The sequence below is a fragment of the Neovison vison genome, chromosome 12 (genome assembly GCF_020171115.1).
Source record: "Neovison vison isolate M4711 chromosome 12, ASM_NN_V1, whole genome shotgun sequence".
Lineage (NCBI taxonomy): Eukaryota > Metazoa > Chordata > Mammalia > Carnivora > Mustelidae > Neogale > Neogale vison.
The window spans coordinates 88,198,112-88,214,426 of record NC_058102.1 but is presented as its reverse complement, the minus strand read 5'-3'; the positions used below and the strand labels follow the sequence as shown (position 1 = coordinate 88,214,426).

General features: G+C 53.5%; 1 protein-coding gene across 1 annotated transcript; it reads left to right on the top strand.

Annotated features, from left to right (window-relative positions):
* Window positions 1–6,613: 6,613 nt before the first annotated feature.
* On the top strand, window positions 6,614–13,090 carry LOC122891501 (keratin, type II microfibrillar, component 7C). Its single transcript, XM_044227209.1, has 9 exons — window positions 6,614–6,997; window positions 8,620–8,828; window positions 9,880–9,940; window positions 10,071–10,166; window positions 10,749–10,913; window positions 11,116–11,241; window positions 11,483–11,703; window positions 12,398–12,429; window positions 12,903–13,090. Exons 1-9 carry the CDS (start codon window positions 6,614–6,616, stop codon window positions 13,088–13,090), a joined length of 1,482 nt encoding a protein of 493 aa, XP_044083144.1.
* The last annotated feature ends 3,225 nt before the right edge of the window (window positions 13,091–16,315 follow it).

Genomic DNA, 16,315 nt, shown 5'->3' with positions numbered 1-16,315 from the left:
CTGTTTTGCTCCTCTGTTCCCTTCATTTTGTACCCCTCCCGTCCCTCTCCTCAGCTCAACCAACGCATGTGAAAATCCTCACACGGGCGCTCATGCCTGGAAGCAGCAGTGTTCGGGGAGTGTGTCTGTTTTATCTACCAACACGGTATGGTTTTGACAGGTTCTAACTCAACACTGTGTCATCTATGACACCGACTGTATGGCTTCCAAGTGCCTTAGTCTGCTTTCATCCCCTTCTTCCTGTCTCTGTCCAGTCTGTCACCTGGCTTGCCCCAGCTTCCTCCTGCGGCACACAAGGCCACCATGAACTGTCTTGTCCCTGCAGGAGAATGGCTTTCAAGAAGGGGACTGGGGGCTCACAGGGTTTCCACGCACCTAAATTCACTGCGGAATGCTTTGCTACATTCCAGAACATCTTTCCATTCCCTGTGCATGGGACACCACCCTCCCACCCCACCCCCTCCCTTCAACCCCAGTGCATGGGACTCCACTTTCCCATCCCCTATGCATGGGAGCCCACCCTCCCACCCCCACGTGCATGGGACCCCACTCTCCCACCTCCCTGTGGAAGAGGTCCCTGTCCCCCCAGCTGCCCACCCACAGTCAGTAACACCCACGGTCTGATCTTCACCATCCCGATGATAGAGAGGCACCTCACGGCTCACGTAATTTGTTTTCGTCTGCAAGCATCTAAGAACTGGCAGGGCTCATCCCCAGCTCCTGTGCTCATTGACCGCTTGGTCTTTCCCTTGGCAGGTTGCTCAGGCTCCGGCTGGCTCCCTGCTGGGTCTCCTGCAAGTCCCCTGCTGTCCCATAGGGTAGATGCTGTGCTTTTCCCAGGCTGTCGGCCATCTGTTCCTGTTTCCTCCTGCAGTGAACTGGAATTCTTCATTTTGATGTGTTCATGTCAATCCATTTTTTTTTTTAACCTTGTGGTTTCAGCTTTTAGCATTTGCTTGAGAATTCTTTCCCCGGCTCTGAGTTACAAGGAAGTTCTCTCACACGTTCTTCTGTTTGGTTCCTATCCAGGCCTTCCGACTGCTGAGGGTCTCCCACTCCAGCTGTCCACTTTCCATGCAGTGAGTCTCACCAACTGAAGAAATGGCCCTTTGCTTGTTGCCATGCAAATACCAAGTTTAGGGGCACCTGGGTGGCTCAGTAGGTTAGCCTCTGCCTTCAGCTCAGGTCATGATCCCGGGGTCCTGAAATCGAGCCCCACATGGGGCTCTCTGCTCAGCAGGAAGCCTGCTCCCCCCACCAACCCGCCTGCCTCTCTGCCTGTGATCTCTGTCTATCAAATAAATAAATAAATAAATAAATAAATAAATGAATAATCAATCTTTTTAAAAAAATAAAAACAAAAATAAAAAACAAATACCAAGTTTACCTTTTATTAAAGGGGCTATTTTGAGCTCTCTGTTCTGTTCCAGGGGCCCCTTTACCCATTCCTGCGTAAGGATTACATGTTTTTATTACTGTGGCTCTCTGATCCTCAGACATCTTTGCTTTCCTCTCTCACAACAGACTTTATGATCAGTGGATTTTATTCCTTCGTATAAATTTGAGATCGGTTTTATCAAGCCCCTCAAACGAAATCCAGCTTGAGTTTTTATCGGGTTTGCCTTGTACTTATAAATAAACTTAGAGGGAATTTGTACCTTTGGAATCAGGTCCAATTACTCCTGAGTATAATATTATTCCACTTAATCAGATGTTTTCGTATGTTTTTCTCATAATAGAGTCTTACACTGCTCTCCATGATGATCTTGTGAATATTTTGTTGTTCTATCATAAATCCTTCACTGTTTTAAGCACTCTTGGAAATGGCATATCTCCACTTTTTCTGGTTTTTTTCTAACTGATTAGCACCGATCTAGAAAAACACTTGGAATGACTGTAAGTTGACCTTGAAATTAATTGGCTGCTCATCCCATCTTATTATTGGGATGGTTTATCAGTTGATTTTGTTTGGTCTCCTATGTAGCTGTGCAAACAATCCCAATTCTCGTCTCATGCTTATGCATATTTATGTCCTGAGCCGGGAATTCCAGAATGTGAAGCATGGCAGGGACAGCAAGCATCCTTGTCCGTTCCCGGCTTTCTGAGCGTGTGTCCAACACTCGTCCTTTGGGTGCGACACCACCCCCTGCCCACAAACTCCCCCGGTGCTCACCCACTGGCCCTTGAATATTCCTGGACTCTTCTGCCATCCTCGGCCTGGCACCGCCTCCACCTTCCTGACTTTCCTAAGCCCTTCCCTCTTTCAAAGTCCGGCTCCCGGTTGACCTTTCCCATGGTCTCCCCAGTTGCACCAGCTCACAGAGAGCTCCTCCCTGGGCCCCCAAGATAAGACCCACTCTGTCCGTTGACAGTCCTTCATGAACTGCGCTGGAAAACGCCTGTATCTACTACCCATTGAACTTGTGCTTATTTACAGATCTATCTGACTAAGCAGTCAGCTCCTCGAGGACAGGGGTGTATATTAAATTCTTCTTTATACCCGGAAGCACAGAGCACTTGTCTAATAAACGGTTCTGGAGCCCATGAAGCAGCCACGTTTCATCGGCTCCTGCTCACAGACCTGTGTGCTGTGAGTTCAAGGCCAGAAGGCATAGCTGGAGGTAGGAAGGTTGGAGGACAAGGGCAAGCAAAGGCACGGAGATGCCCCACCCCGGCTAGGAGGCGGGTACGCTCTCAGCCTCCGACTCCCATGTGCCTTCAGGTGCGCCCCCTTACTTCGTCTTCATGGGGCCCAGGAAGCCGATATTCCAAACTTGCTTTGCCGATGATGAGACACAGGATGCAGAGATGAACTAACTTTGTCACAGAGCTAGTGAATGTCATTGGCACCCACACTTCCCGGCTCCCAAGTCCTATTACTTCCAGAAGCGGCCTCCCCACAGAAATACTAAGTCCACAGCCAAACAAGCAACAAACCAGGCACAACCCAGGCCAGGACAGTCTCCCTGGATCCACGAATCTCACCTCCAGGAATTTATGTTAAAGAAATTAGTGGAGATGGGCGTTGAGATGTATCTTATAAATGTTCACCACGGAGTCATATATCCAAACTCCATTAAGAAAGGACAGGGTTACCCAAATGGCTCAGTCCATTGAGCAGTCCATTGAACATCCGACTCTTGACTCTCAGTTTTGGCTCAGTTCAGGATCTCAGGGTCCCAGGATCGAATCCCATGTCAGACTCCATCCTCAGCAGGAAATCTGCCTGAGGTTTCTCTCTCTCCCTCTCCTTCCACTTGTGCTTGTACGAGCTCTTTCCCTCTCTCTCTCTCTCTCTCTATTAAATAAATAAATACGTAGATATTTTTAATAAAAATCCAGTAAAAAGTGGCGCCTGGGTGGCTCAGTGGGTTAAAGCCTCTGTCTTCGGCTCGGGTCATGATCCCAGAGCCCTGGGATCGAGCCCCGCACGAGGCTCTCTACTCAGCGGGAAACCTGCTTCTCTTCCTCTCTCTCTGCCTGCCTCTCTGCCTACTGTGACTGATCTCTGTCTGTTAAATAAATAAATAGAAAAAATCCATTAAGAAGGGACCAAAATTAAAAGGCCCTTCCATATGAAGGCAAAAAGACAGGACAAGAGCATCAGCAGGTCAGCATCCAAGCAGACGGCCAGCGCCCACCAGGAAACCACCATGATGAATAAGGTCAAGGGACTCTCGCAGTCCCAGCAAGGCAGGCAGGAAACTAAGGACCAGAACAACAGGGCAATCAGTCCCTCCAGGCAGCAAGGATAAGGCAGTACCCAGGCTGACCCAGGCCAGCCGCATGAAGGGCAGGCTCAGGGCACAGGCCTTGGCAACGGACCCAACCTGGGGCTCAACCAGAGCCTTTATAGCCCACGGTTGGGGTGGGACCCAATCCAGCCTGGAGCCCAGGTGGAAGGAAGCAGCCTATTGGGCTGCTGAACCCTTTGTCAGCTTCCTGTCTAAGTGTGTTTTCAAGGGCTCACCCAGTTTGCCATTCTCTTTGTTCTCAGCCACTTACAAATAGGTGCTCTAATTAAGGCTTTCTGATGTGGCTGCGATTGCCTTATAAAGCTGTTGGGCTGTTTTCTGCTTACTAAGAATGGTACTGCCCAGCCCGTGCACACCGTCCCTCTGCAAGGCTCTGAGGATCCAAGACCAGTCACCTGGTTAGTATGGGGTGAAGCGGGGGGCATCTCCCCCTCCAGGCACCCACCCACTGAATCCTCCCAACAGCTCAGCAAGGCATGGTTTGCCATGCATAGAGTACAGGTAGGGAAACTGAGGAAACAAGACTTGCCCAAGGTCACAAAGCTGGTCAGTGGCAAAGCCGGGCTTCAAACCACACCTTTTTATCTCTAGAGTCTCCACTAGCATCATCTCCCATCAGGACAGGGCCCTGGGTATGCTCACAGCATCCCTGACCCAAGGAAGTGGCCATATCTACACAGAGACCCTCAGTGAAGCATACAATTTGATACTGCGCCCATTGGGTTGTGACAGGTGAGCAAGAACAGAGGGCAGAGGGCAATGACCAGCAGGGTAACAGTGAAATGCTTCCTGAAGATTCACCACCTTTCAACCCTCGGCATTTTACCAAGAAATAAATCCCATGTGATCTTTGGACAACCCATTGAGAACCTTCCAGGTGCTCACCAGTCCCAGTTGAGACAAGAGGAGAGAAAGAGTTGGTTCTTTCTTGGCTGGCTAGCAGGTATGTGATCCAGGAAACACTCAGCCATGCCTCCCACAGAAACACTCCAAAATCCCACCAGCTGCTCAGCAGGAATCAGCCCCTCCCTTGCCTGCCGAACTTGTGTTCTTGGGTGTCGCTCATCCCAGAGGTCCCTATCCCACAGCCCATACCCACAGAGTTCCCACTCCACACATAAGAGTCTGTGAAAATTTATTCATAGGGTCCACATGGAGGGGCCGGAAATGTCCCTTGCCCTCCCAGAAAGGACGGGCCCTCTCTCACCCTGGGGTGTAAGTGGCTCACTCACCCTGAGAGGAGTAAAGAGGGCAAAAGGTGAGGCCTAGGGAGGGTGCATGGAGGGCTATTTTTAGCCCAGATTGGGTCAGCATCTGCTTGTGGCTGGTTAGTAAACAGGGCCATCAAAGGAGTCATCCTTATGTACAAAGGCAGTCAAGAGATTTGTTCTTGGAAGGAAGGGTTTACAGGCTCAGCTCCGCAGGTTCGAGGCACCTCCTAACTAGGTCCCACTGTCTACCTCCCACAGCCATCCCTGGTCCTAGCCCAAAAGGAGGAGGGGGAAAATCACAACAGCTTGGCTGTGGGAACGACCATATGAGCTCCCCACCTCCTCTCACAGTGTGGATCCTCAGAGTGGAGGAAGCAATGTCATTTCAAAAACCGGTGACCTCCCTCCCCTCATGGCCAGCACCTCTCATCCTTCCTGGTGGGTGCGTACACACCAGTATTCATCATTCAGTTTCCCCGCTGGGACACTAAAGGATGGCACATCCCCATATCAGATCCCAACTCAGCCTAGGCATCTCGGGACCTTTTCTCCACCTGTGGCTTCTCCCTCTTGCCCACTGACCAAATTTTGGCACCCCTTTGTGCACACTACCCTCTCCTAACCTCCAAACACCTCAGGTCTCCGCTGGATTTGCAGAACCCAGCAATGCACAGTTGGGATGTGGTAAGAATTTTCTGAATGAATGAGAAAACGCATGATTACATAAACTAGCCTCCAAATCAGAGCCAGACTCCTTTCTCATCTCCTCCCAACCCTATCCGCAGCCTACCCCAGTCCAGCTTCAACCCACCTCCAAGCAGTCTTCCCTGATTCATCTCTGTAGCTCTGGGTTATTCCACACTCCTGATCCTCCCCCCGAAGTCTCCAGCAACGAGGCCCAGAACTCTGGAGAACAGCCCCGGTTCTCTCATGAACTCTCTGACTTCGTTTCTCCCATGTCCCATCTAGTGTCCCATAGCTTGTCTTCCTAGGAATACCCAAAGTGCAGAGACGATGCTCCCTCCCAATTCCTTACCCCCACTACCATCCCTGACTAGCCTCTGGGTAGGAACAGGCCAGGAAAGGCTGACATTGACAATGAGAAAGGGACATGCTTTAGAGAGGCAGGGGAAGGCAGAGAAGCCTCCTAGAATAACAGATTGTTTGGGACACAGCTCACTGGTTGGGACCAGCAAGCCATCCACCCTGAGGCCAGGACATGGGTCTGGGATCCATAACCCGGGGTTGCCCCTTCCAGAAAAGGATTCCGAGAGTAGGCTGCACCCATTCCCAGTAGTGAGTGTGTGGAGCCCAACTGATGCTTCCAGGACCCCTTCCCTTTCTCCGCTTCCAGCAGCAATGGGAAGGGGAGAGGCAATGAGGAAGCTTGTTAATAGCTTTGAAGATGAAACAGGCCTGTGGCTGCAGATTGTTGACACAGCTACCCTGAATAGGCAAGCTGGGTTGGCTCTTAAGAGGCCGGGATGATGCCAAGCCAATAAAATGCAGCTATTGTCACTCTGCTGTGCCTTTTAATGCCAGCTGCCCCTGCTGCATAAAAGGGCCTGCCACAGCCCAGGGAGCACACGCTTCCGACTCCATCCTCGGCCAGCTTCTCCACTGTCCAGACACCTTCCTATCTCCAAAATGACCTGTGGCTTCAGCACCGTGGGCTGTGGATTCGGCCCCAGGAACTTCAGCTGCGCCTCAGCCTGCGGACCCCGGCCTGGCCGCTGCTGCATCACGGCCGCCCCCTACCGCGGAGTCTCCTGCTACCGCGGCCTCACTGGGGGCTTTGGCAGCCGCAGTGTCTGTGGAGGTTTCCGCGCTGGCTCCTGCGGCCGCAGCTTTGGCTACCGCTCCGGAGGTGTGTGTGGACCCAGCCCACCCTGCATCACCACGGTGTCTGTCAACGAGAGCCTCCTCACGCCCCTCAACCTGGAGATCGACCCCAATGCTCAGTGTGTGAAGCATGAGGAGAAGGAGCAGATCAAGTGCCTCAACAGCAGGTTCGCTGCCTTCATTGACAAGGTGAGTGCCCTTGATCACACCCTTCCTGAATTCCTTCCATGTTCAGGACTCAAGCTGGGTACTGAGGAGGGAGTCGGAGGCCGGCATTTATTTGCCCACAGAAGCCCCTAGTCCATTTCAAAAGGAGAAGCAGCCATACCTCTAGGACACAGACAGAAACAAGAATAGGACAAGGAGCTGCCAATCTGATAGGGAAGACAAAAAGGAATACCCAGAAGCAGGAAGTAGAGGCAGAAACCTTAGTGTGGAGAGCTAACATCTCTTCATGAACACAGGGCTGCCATGCGGGTATTCAATGCCTTTGAAGTCAAATAGATACTGACATGGAAGCTGGTGCTCCCTATGTCAAGGGCAGGCCCATGAGTGTAACACTGGAACAATGCCACAGATCACACAGAGCTGTTTCTCTGCCAGATGGTTCCTTGGTTGCTGAGCAGCGGCCAGAGTGCTTGGTCCAAGTCTGGGCCTCAGGATCCAGGGATGAACAATAGCTACAGTCCCCACTCTCTGGGCCTTGTGAGGAGACAAGGTCTGGACACAGCATAAGCCCTCTGCATTTGGCAGTTTCTGGCCCATGTCTTCAGCCCTCTTCCCCATTGGATTCAGTGGCAAGAGCACGAGGGGACAAGTGAGAAGACTTCAACTAGGAAGTGGCTCTGGGTCTGGCAAGGGCTCTCTCTCTCTCCAGAGCCAGCCTTGAAAGAAGTCACACTAGACAGATACCTCACCAGGAAGGACCAAAAAAGTCTGCAACTCCTAACAACATGAAACACCAAGGCTAGCATAGGAAAGGACTTACCAGGGTTGTGGTGAAGTTTCTAGACAAGGGGATCTGAATGAGGACACAGGTCAGCCAGGCCAGCCTTGTGGCAGGGAGAGGGACGAGCAATTCTCCTGGGGCCCAATAGTCTCTCAACATTACAGTGAGAGACGAGCCCCCCGTGGTGCAGAGGCTCAGAGTTTGAGTCTTTGCTCTACTACTGTGAGCTCTCAGGCAGTCAGGTACCATCCCTAGACCTTCAATTCCACATCTATAAAATGAAAGGGCTAGAGCACAGAGCATGCCTGCTAATATCCCAGGTGACTATTATTCTAATTGCATTGTTGTTGTAAGGTTTTAATAATTGGCACAGACTTCATTTTTCACCTTTTGCACTCTGCCTTTCTAAAATGGTTGGCTTGCTCATTTGCACACTGACAATCACACCTGACTTGGTACAGGAGCTATCCAGCACGGGGGCGCCCTTTCGTGCCACGGCTCAAGCCCTCTTCGTGAGGCGAGCATTAACCTCCCACTTCACGAGGGAGTGACACGCTGTGCCCAAGGACATGTTATTAACAAGCAGCAGCAGAATCTGGACTCAGCATAGTTTAGCCATTTCTGCGGCACCAAGTAATTGCCTAGAAAAGACTATAGCGAGCTCTCAGGAAGGACCTCCAGGGGACCCGATTAAGCCCTGGTATAGTTTTGACATAACACCCGCCAGGGAGGACTCTGGGTCCAAGAGTTGAAGACCTGCAGGTCCTGGTGCTGGGACCACCACCATCACCTGCCCCCGGCCCCCACCTCTTGCCTCTGATCCTGTAGGAAGAGATTCTAAGGCTCTGCCTCTGTGCGGTAGGTGCGCTTCCTGGAGCAGCAGAACAAGCTGCTGGAGACCAAGTGGCAGTTCTACCAGAACCGCAAGTGCTGCGAGAGCAACCTGGAGCCCCTGTTCGAGGGCTACATCGAGACGCTGAGGCGGGAGGCCGAGTGCGTGGAGGCCGACAGCGGGAGGCTGGCCTCGGAGCTCAACCACGTGCAGGAGGTGATGGAAGGCTACAAGAAGAAGTGAGTGCCAGAAGGTGCTGGCTCAGGAAAGTGCTTGAAGGAAGCTCCCAGGACAGGGGCGTGTCTGGGTCTGTGGCTGGGACTCTGCCTGGGGATGGGGAAGGACCTGTGCGTGGGTCCTGGCCCCTGGGGGATAGAGTCCCCCTTGCCTTCCCATCAGCAAGTGAAGGGAATGATGTTCTCTCCATTCACCACACCCTTCTCTTAGGCTCCCAGAAAAATTACCACTCCTGGTCCCTTTGACTCTAGCCTTCAAAGTCCTGGACATTCTTCTCAAGTTTACTTCTTCACTCAACTCACAGTTTCTAAGTGCCCTATGGGGCACTAGCCAGGGACCAAGAAGGGCTAGTGATCCAGTGCCAAAGTGTAGATGTCATGCCTGTCCCTGGAGGGCTCCCAGTCCACTGGGAAGCAAGCATGGCCCAGTCACAGACACAGGCCATCAGTTTTAAAGTGTGACCCACATTGTGGAGGGTGCCCCCAGGGCCCTATAGGAAGCTGATGTCAAGGGGTAGCCAGCCTCCTTCAATAACACTCAGCCATGAACTTCCCAGGACGCCATACTCCCGACTCTGGCTCTGAGCTGGCCTGCCCATGAAGCAGGAGGAAGTAGCAGACTTAACTCCTGTTGGCTGAGTCTAGAAAGGGAATGACAGAGAGGGAACCCCACCACCCATAGCAAAGCCAAGGGCAAGGAGCAAGAGGCAGAAGAAAGGAAAATGCAGACCGGAGTGCAAAATACAAGCACCTCCCACTCCCCTGCCCTCTGCACACACACACACACGCACAAACACACACACAAGCACACGCTGAATTTCCAGATCCTGCCTTCCCATCGGCACTGAGAAGCTCAGGGGTGATGTGAGAGTGGGTACTTCAGCATTCCGGGGTATCTCAGTAGGCCTGGACAGGCAGCCTGATTTGGTCCTGCTCCATTTCTTTTGGAAGCAAGGGGATGAGCAGGGAGAGGGTCAAGCTCATTTGCATGCACAACTTCACAGCCAAGTTGAGAGAGGCTCAGGCACGGTCTTGTCCTTCCCACCTACTTCAGGTATGAAGAAGAGGTCGCACTTCGGGCCACAGCAGAGAACGAGTTTGTGGCTCTAAAGAAGGTGAGTGCCCAAGGCCCAGCCCCACCCTGAGTCCCTGGCCACCCCGTCCTCACTGCCCCACCACACTCCAGCCAAGCTCTCACAATGTCCTGAGGACAGCAGGCCTCACAGCCCCTTGAACCCCACACAGGAGGTGGACTGCGCCTACCTCCGCAAGTCAGACCTGGAGGCCAATGCGGAGGCCCTGACTGAGGAGATTGACTTCCTGCGGCGCCTATATGAGGAGGTAAGGGGGCTCGCAACCCTGGTGGGCATCCCCAACCCCCTGCCCAGGCCCCCAGAGGCCTGCTGACATGGGGACCCAGGCTCGAGGATGGAGGATTGCAGGAGAGCAAGGAGAGGGAAGAAGGGAGGCAGAGGAATGGGGAACCGAAAAAAGCCAAGAGAATGCAATCCCCCGGACAGCTGTAGCTTGGGAGCGAAGCCCACACAAAGCATCACATAGCCTCAAACCGCTTTCTCTGGCAGCCAGCAGACTTCCTTCCTGGTGTCTGGTCAGGAGAATGTGAAATGGACCTGATGCAGGTTCTGGGCCCCCAGGAAGCACCCACAGCGAGCTGGTCAGGGTACGCAGCCTAGGCTCACCTGGGCCTAAATATCCCAGAAGCAAGCATTTGAAAAGTGCTTGTGTCTTCCTCTAGAAGGAATTTCTTATCTGTACATAAAGTCACACAATTTCGTCAGAGAATTATCTGCTCCACACCTGAGACTTCAGCTCCAAATGGGCTAAAGAGATGATAGGCATCAGCATGGCAATGTGAGGAAAAGCCCAGATAATGTGCTGTTTCTTCTTCCCCTACTCTCACAGGAGATCCGCGTTCTCCATGCCCACATCTCAGACACCTCAGTCATCGTCAAGATGGACAACAGTCGGGACCTGAACATGGACTGCATTGTGGCCGAGATCAAGGCTCAGTACGATGACATCGCCAGCCGCAGCCGGGCTGAGGCCGAGTCCTGGTACCGCAGCAAGGTGAGGAGCCCAGCTCCCTCTTCCCAGGATCCCAGCAGGAGGGAGGCTAAAAGGGCTCTGATCTTTGTCTAGATGGGATGGACAGGGGAAGGACAGGCAGCTGTCAGGACAGGATAGCAGATGTGCAAGTTGTGGGAAGCAGTGGGATAACACGTCCTGAGTCTCAGGAGTATCTCTGCTTCCCCCACCCCCACTCCCCCAGTGTGAGGAGATGAAGGCCACGGTGATCCGGCACGGGGAGACCCTGCGCCGCACCAAGGAGGAGATCAATGAGCTCAACCGCATGATCCAGAGGCTGACGGCCGAGGTTGAGAATGCCAAGTGCCAGGTAAGGGTCGCCTGGAGCCTCCCCAGGTCTTACAGGCAGTGTGTGTCCCCAGTGGATCTCACCATTCATGCTCCAGGCCGTCTGCATGACCAGCTTCCCTGGTGGTGGTCCCTGGGAGAGACTCAGCTGATGAAAGGGAGAGGCCTGCTCTTGGGGTATTGCCAGCCGGGGGAGGGCTGAGACAGGAAACGGACAGAGAGACCTGGGCCATAACCCACCTTGTTCTCCTCTGGGTCCCCAGAACACCAAGCTGGAGGCCGCAGTGACCCAGTCAGAACAGCAGGGCGAGACGGCTCTGAGCGATGCCCGCTGCAAGCTGGCAGAGCTGGAGGCCGCCCTGCAGAAAGCCAAGCAGGACATGGCCTGCCTGGTCAAGGAGTACCAGGAGGTGATGAACTCCAAGCTGGGCCTGGACATCGAGATCGCCACCTACAGGCGGCTGCTGGAAGGCGAAGAACAGAGGTGGGGGCCCAACCCTGCTGCCCTAGGAATTATACTTGCATAGATTTGCCCACTTTTGATTCTTCCATATCCTAGTCAGTCCTCAGAACTGACCCCAAACTAGACTCTGGGGTCTTGGAATCCCAGATCTCAAAAGACTGGAACTTGGACTTAGTATACAGAGGAAAAAAATGAAGGTCAGTGTCACTGTGAGGTCTAGAGTTGCAGAGAACCCAGGTCCTTGCTAGGATAGAACCTAGACACCCATTCTCTCAGTTTAGAACATCCTCAAGTCATTCCATCCTCAAGTCTTGCAAGATACACTCCCTGCCTGGTTTCTAGGAGGTCACCTTGCCCAAAGATAGAGTTGCTAACCAAACTGTGACCTGGCCTCGAGTGACTACCCAAAAGAAACTTCCCCTTCCTAAAGCTGAACCTATCCAAGTATGCCACGTATGGCTGTTCAGGCTGGACACTGCATAAAGGCAGCCACCTGAGGAGCAAATAAGAGGTGAAATCCAGCCCATACTCTGCTTGCCAAATAGGGTGGCCTGGCATTGCTGCAATTGCCAGAAAGGTACTTTTTAAAGTTATGCAAAGGCATAAATATAGGCCAGAAGTACACCTGAGATGATCCATTCCAGCATAGAGGAAATCTGAGAATCTCATTCTGACTTCTTATCTCTTCCCCTTTCTTACCTTTTTCCCCACTCAGGCTGTGTGAAGGTGTTGGAGCTGTGAATGTCTGTAAGTATCTTGAGCCCTAAAAAGCAAAATTTTATGTTGGGCAACAAGAATTTTCTGGCTATGAGTGTATAGAAACACTGTGTGTGTGGTGTGGATTGGGGCGGGGGGGCAATAATTCCTCCAGTAAATGGAAATAGGTTGGTCATGCAGCAGGAGAGACTGAGTTTAGCTCTCAGGAACAACTGGACAGCATAAAGGGGGTTAGAAGAGGAGAAAGAATAACAGATCTCTCCAAGAAGGACCCTGGGCTGTCACGCTGAGGCCACGAAAGAGGAAGGGGCTTGCCCAAGGTCTAGCCTGAGAACCCAGGGCTCCTGGCTCTCAGGCTATGGTTCCTTCATGCCTTCAGAACTACAGCTGAAGGCCTTTTGTGTCCCTTCCCAGAGGCTTATGCGGAGCAGGGAGGCCCAAGGAAGGAGCCCGAATGGGGCGGCCAGCAGCCAGCCCTCCTGACTCTGCCCTTGTTTCTACAGGTGTCAGCAGCTCCCGCGGCGGGGTCGTCTGCGGGGACCTCTGCGTGTCCGGCTCCCGGCCGGTGACCGGCAGTGCGTGCAGCGCCCCCTGCAGTGGGAACCTGGCGGTGAGCACGGGCATGTGCGCCCCTTGCGGCCCGCTCAACACCACCTGTGGAGGGGGTTCCTGCGGCCTGGGGAGGTGTTAGACAGCCCCGAGAGAGAGCCAGAGAAGCCCCTTCTGTCTGCCAGACGCGCCACCGTCCCCACCTCCAGCTGAGAACAGCGGTGCCTCGGTAGCTCTTGCCCTCGTGTTCTGAGAATACACCATAAGCGGCTCATTCCCATCAGCCCCTCCTCGGCTCCTCTTGTCCTACTGGAAGCGGCTGCTGCCTGGGACTGGACCCTCCCCTTCCTCTGTGTTGGCCTCTGGCTCCTCCCACGGAGAAGGGCCCTCCTTCCCCCGAAGGGGCGCTGCTGGATGCCTCCCCCGCCTCTCTGGTCTTTTGTCTCCTGTTTTCCCAATAAACTGGGGGACCTGCTTTCTGTGCCGTAATGCTTGCTTTCTCGGAATGAGCCCATGTCCCCCGACCGCTGAGCACCAGCAGCCCAGCGAGATGAACCAAGGACTGGGAGGGTTCTGGCCGTCTCAGCCCGGACACCTGCGGGGCCCATCCCCACATAGTGCCATCATCTCCTGGCCCAGCAATGCTGACCACGCTCATGGTGCCTGGCACCTGAGTCATGCCTGCCAGTCTGAGGTCGTCTGGGACTTATTCCTCTGACTGGTTCTGAAGGGACCCAAAGGAGGTCGCGGGGTCTTCTGGAAGGCAGTATGTGCATGGTGTGCATGTGTGTGTGGTTTTAGCCTCCCTCCCTCACACGTAGACCCCATTTTCTCGGCACACCTTCCCTTTGTCCCCTCCCCACCACCACGCATGGACCACAATAGCAACTGCCAAAAGCACCCACAGCCCCCTCAGGGGGGCACCCTGTGTCAGTCTGGACCCCACCCCATCCCCTGCCCACTGCTACCCATCAAACAAGGGGAGATCAGATCCCTTCCGCCCATCCTTCCGCCCCCCATAGGCACACCTGGGACAGCCTACTCGAAAGCCCTGTAGCAGGTAAAAGGATACCTACCCTCTCCTCGCTTTCTCAGGTCCCCCACTGCACTGCCCTCATTCTCAGACACCGCAGAGCTTCAATCCCAGGGCTGAAAAGGCTTCCCTGGCCCCCTGTATGGCCTGAGCTCTCCCGCGCAGTTAACTCCCTTCTCACTGACCCTCTTCTTCTCTCCCTCTGCCCCAGCCCTACTCAACCCCCATGCTGACCCCCCATCCTCCAGGCCCTGCTGCTTCCCACCTATCTCCCCAAGCCGTCGTAGGAGGATCTGCTACCTTCCCTCACTTCTTCCTAGAATCTCTAGGGAGTTCTCAGCTCCTTGCCCTCACCCAAGCCCCCTCGCCTCCCTGTGACCCTCTGTCCCTCCCCATTCCTGAGCCCTGAGTCTTGGGCCTTCCACAGCCTTGTTCTGCTTTGTTTGGCCTTGTTCTGGGTTCTTAGCTGCTCCCAGGCCATCCTGCTCCCTGGCTTATTTCCCTCACCCAGGCAACCTTGCCCTTGAGGCCCTTCTCTCACCTCTCTGCACACACCGCCCAGGCAATGACATCAGTCTCTGGCCTTCGGTTTCCACCACAGTTAATGACCTTCCTGGTTAAAACCCTCCAACCACAGTTTCGAGTTCTGATGACTGTAGGGATGCTTGACCTCACCCCCCAGCTTCAGAACCACTTGCCCCAGTTCTTACACAGCTTCCCCACTTGGCCATCCTGGAGACTCCTCTAATCCAACAGACTTCCCTGTTGAACTCACCATCCCACGTTCTGTCCACCTGAGCCTCCTCTTCGTCCCCTGGCAAGATCATCACCCAGTTCCATGGTCTCCCCAGGCCAGCACCCTGACCCTCAACACTAATGCTTTCCTTTTCTACCTCCTTAGTACCCCTCTAATCCAACTCTTTCCTCTTTCTCTGCAGTCACCACCCACATCCCGGCCACCACTATCTTGCCTGGAGAGCTGTTCTTCTCCCCTTCCAACCCACACAAAATGGCAGCCGGAAGTCTTTAAAAGACTTTAAAAGTCTTTAAAAGGTCTGACCTTTCAACAGGTCCCCACTGCCCTCAGGATGAAGCCCAGACTCTTGAATGTAGTGTTCCAGTCCCATGTATCTGGCTCTGGCTGGTCTCTGTCTCTCCCCACTCCCCAATCCCTCCACCATCCTCCCCACCTCTGTCTCAAGGCTCCCTGAATGCATGTCCAAGGAGGGCTGGCCCAGGGGCTCCACACCTGTCCATCCTGACCCTCTTGGGCAGTGACTCTGAGCTTGGCTCCGGAATCGCCACAGTCCCTGCCAGCCTTGGGAGGTCATCCAGGTGCCACCAGGGGACCCCAGGGAGATTCCATGCCTCTGTACGTGGTGTACCTTCCTTCCACTCTACCAGCTTGAGGCCCCAGGCAGGACTGAGACTACATACTCTCCAACTATTAGATCCTCGTTTCTGAGTCCCTGAGCCCCACCTGCTCAGCTTCCACAGCCGCCTCTCCACCAACAAGAGGTGCAGCCACCAAGAGGTCTGGGCCTTGGTACTAGGAGTAAAGGAGAAGCATGGTTGGAGGATTAGGATTCTTAACCAGGGCTAGCTGGTTACCTTCCAAAGGAAGTAATACTGAAGCTGAGGCCTAAAGTAAGATCAGGAGTTGATTTATTCAATCAACAAATAATTATTGAGCCTCTGACCTGTATCAAGTACTGGTATATAAGCCTGGGTTCATATAAGTGAAGGAAATAATCACAGATGCCTGTCCTACAGGACATTTATATTTTATGGCAAAAAAAATAGCATAACTAAGGAGCTAACAAGGAGGAAGAGATGTGCTCTGGACAAGGGGAAGAGCATATGAAGAGGTGGGCTGGAGCAGGAGCATGGAAACCTCCAGGAACTCTTTTAAGTCCTAAGGCTGGCGGGGAGGTGGGGGACTGCTCTCCAGTGCCCTCGAGAAGCTTAAGATGAGCCCTTCCTGACTATACTCTCCTACCCCCAACCCCAACTCCACCTCCAGAGAAGCTTTCTGCACCCGTGGTCAGGCAGTCCTCATTCCTGCTTCCTTCCAGGCACTTTCCCCAGCATCTTGCAGAGGTAGACGGTCTGGCCCAATTTCAGGCTCCAGGGAGAGCCACATGCCTCCTCTCTAGAAGGTTCCCATTGATTGTGAGGAACATGAGTGATCTGGATGTCAGATCCCCGTGGGCCAACAAGCCTGAGGCAAGGCAGGTATGGGTCATGACCATCCCCAGAGTAACAGTCCCTCACCTTCTGCCCAGCTCTTGCCTGGAAGCAGTTTCAGTTATCATCGCAAAACATGGAGAAACT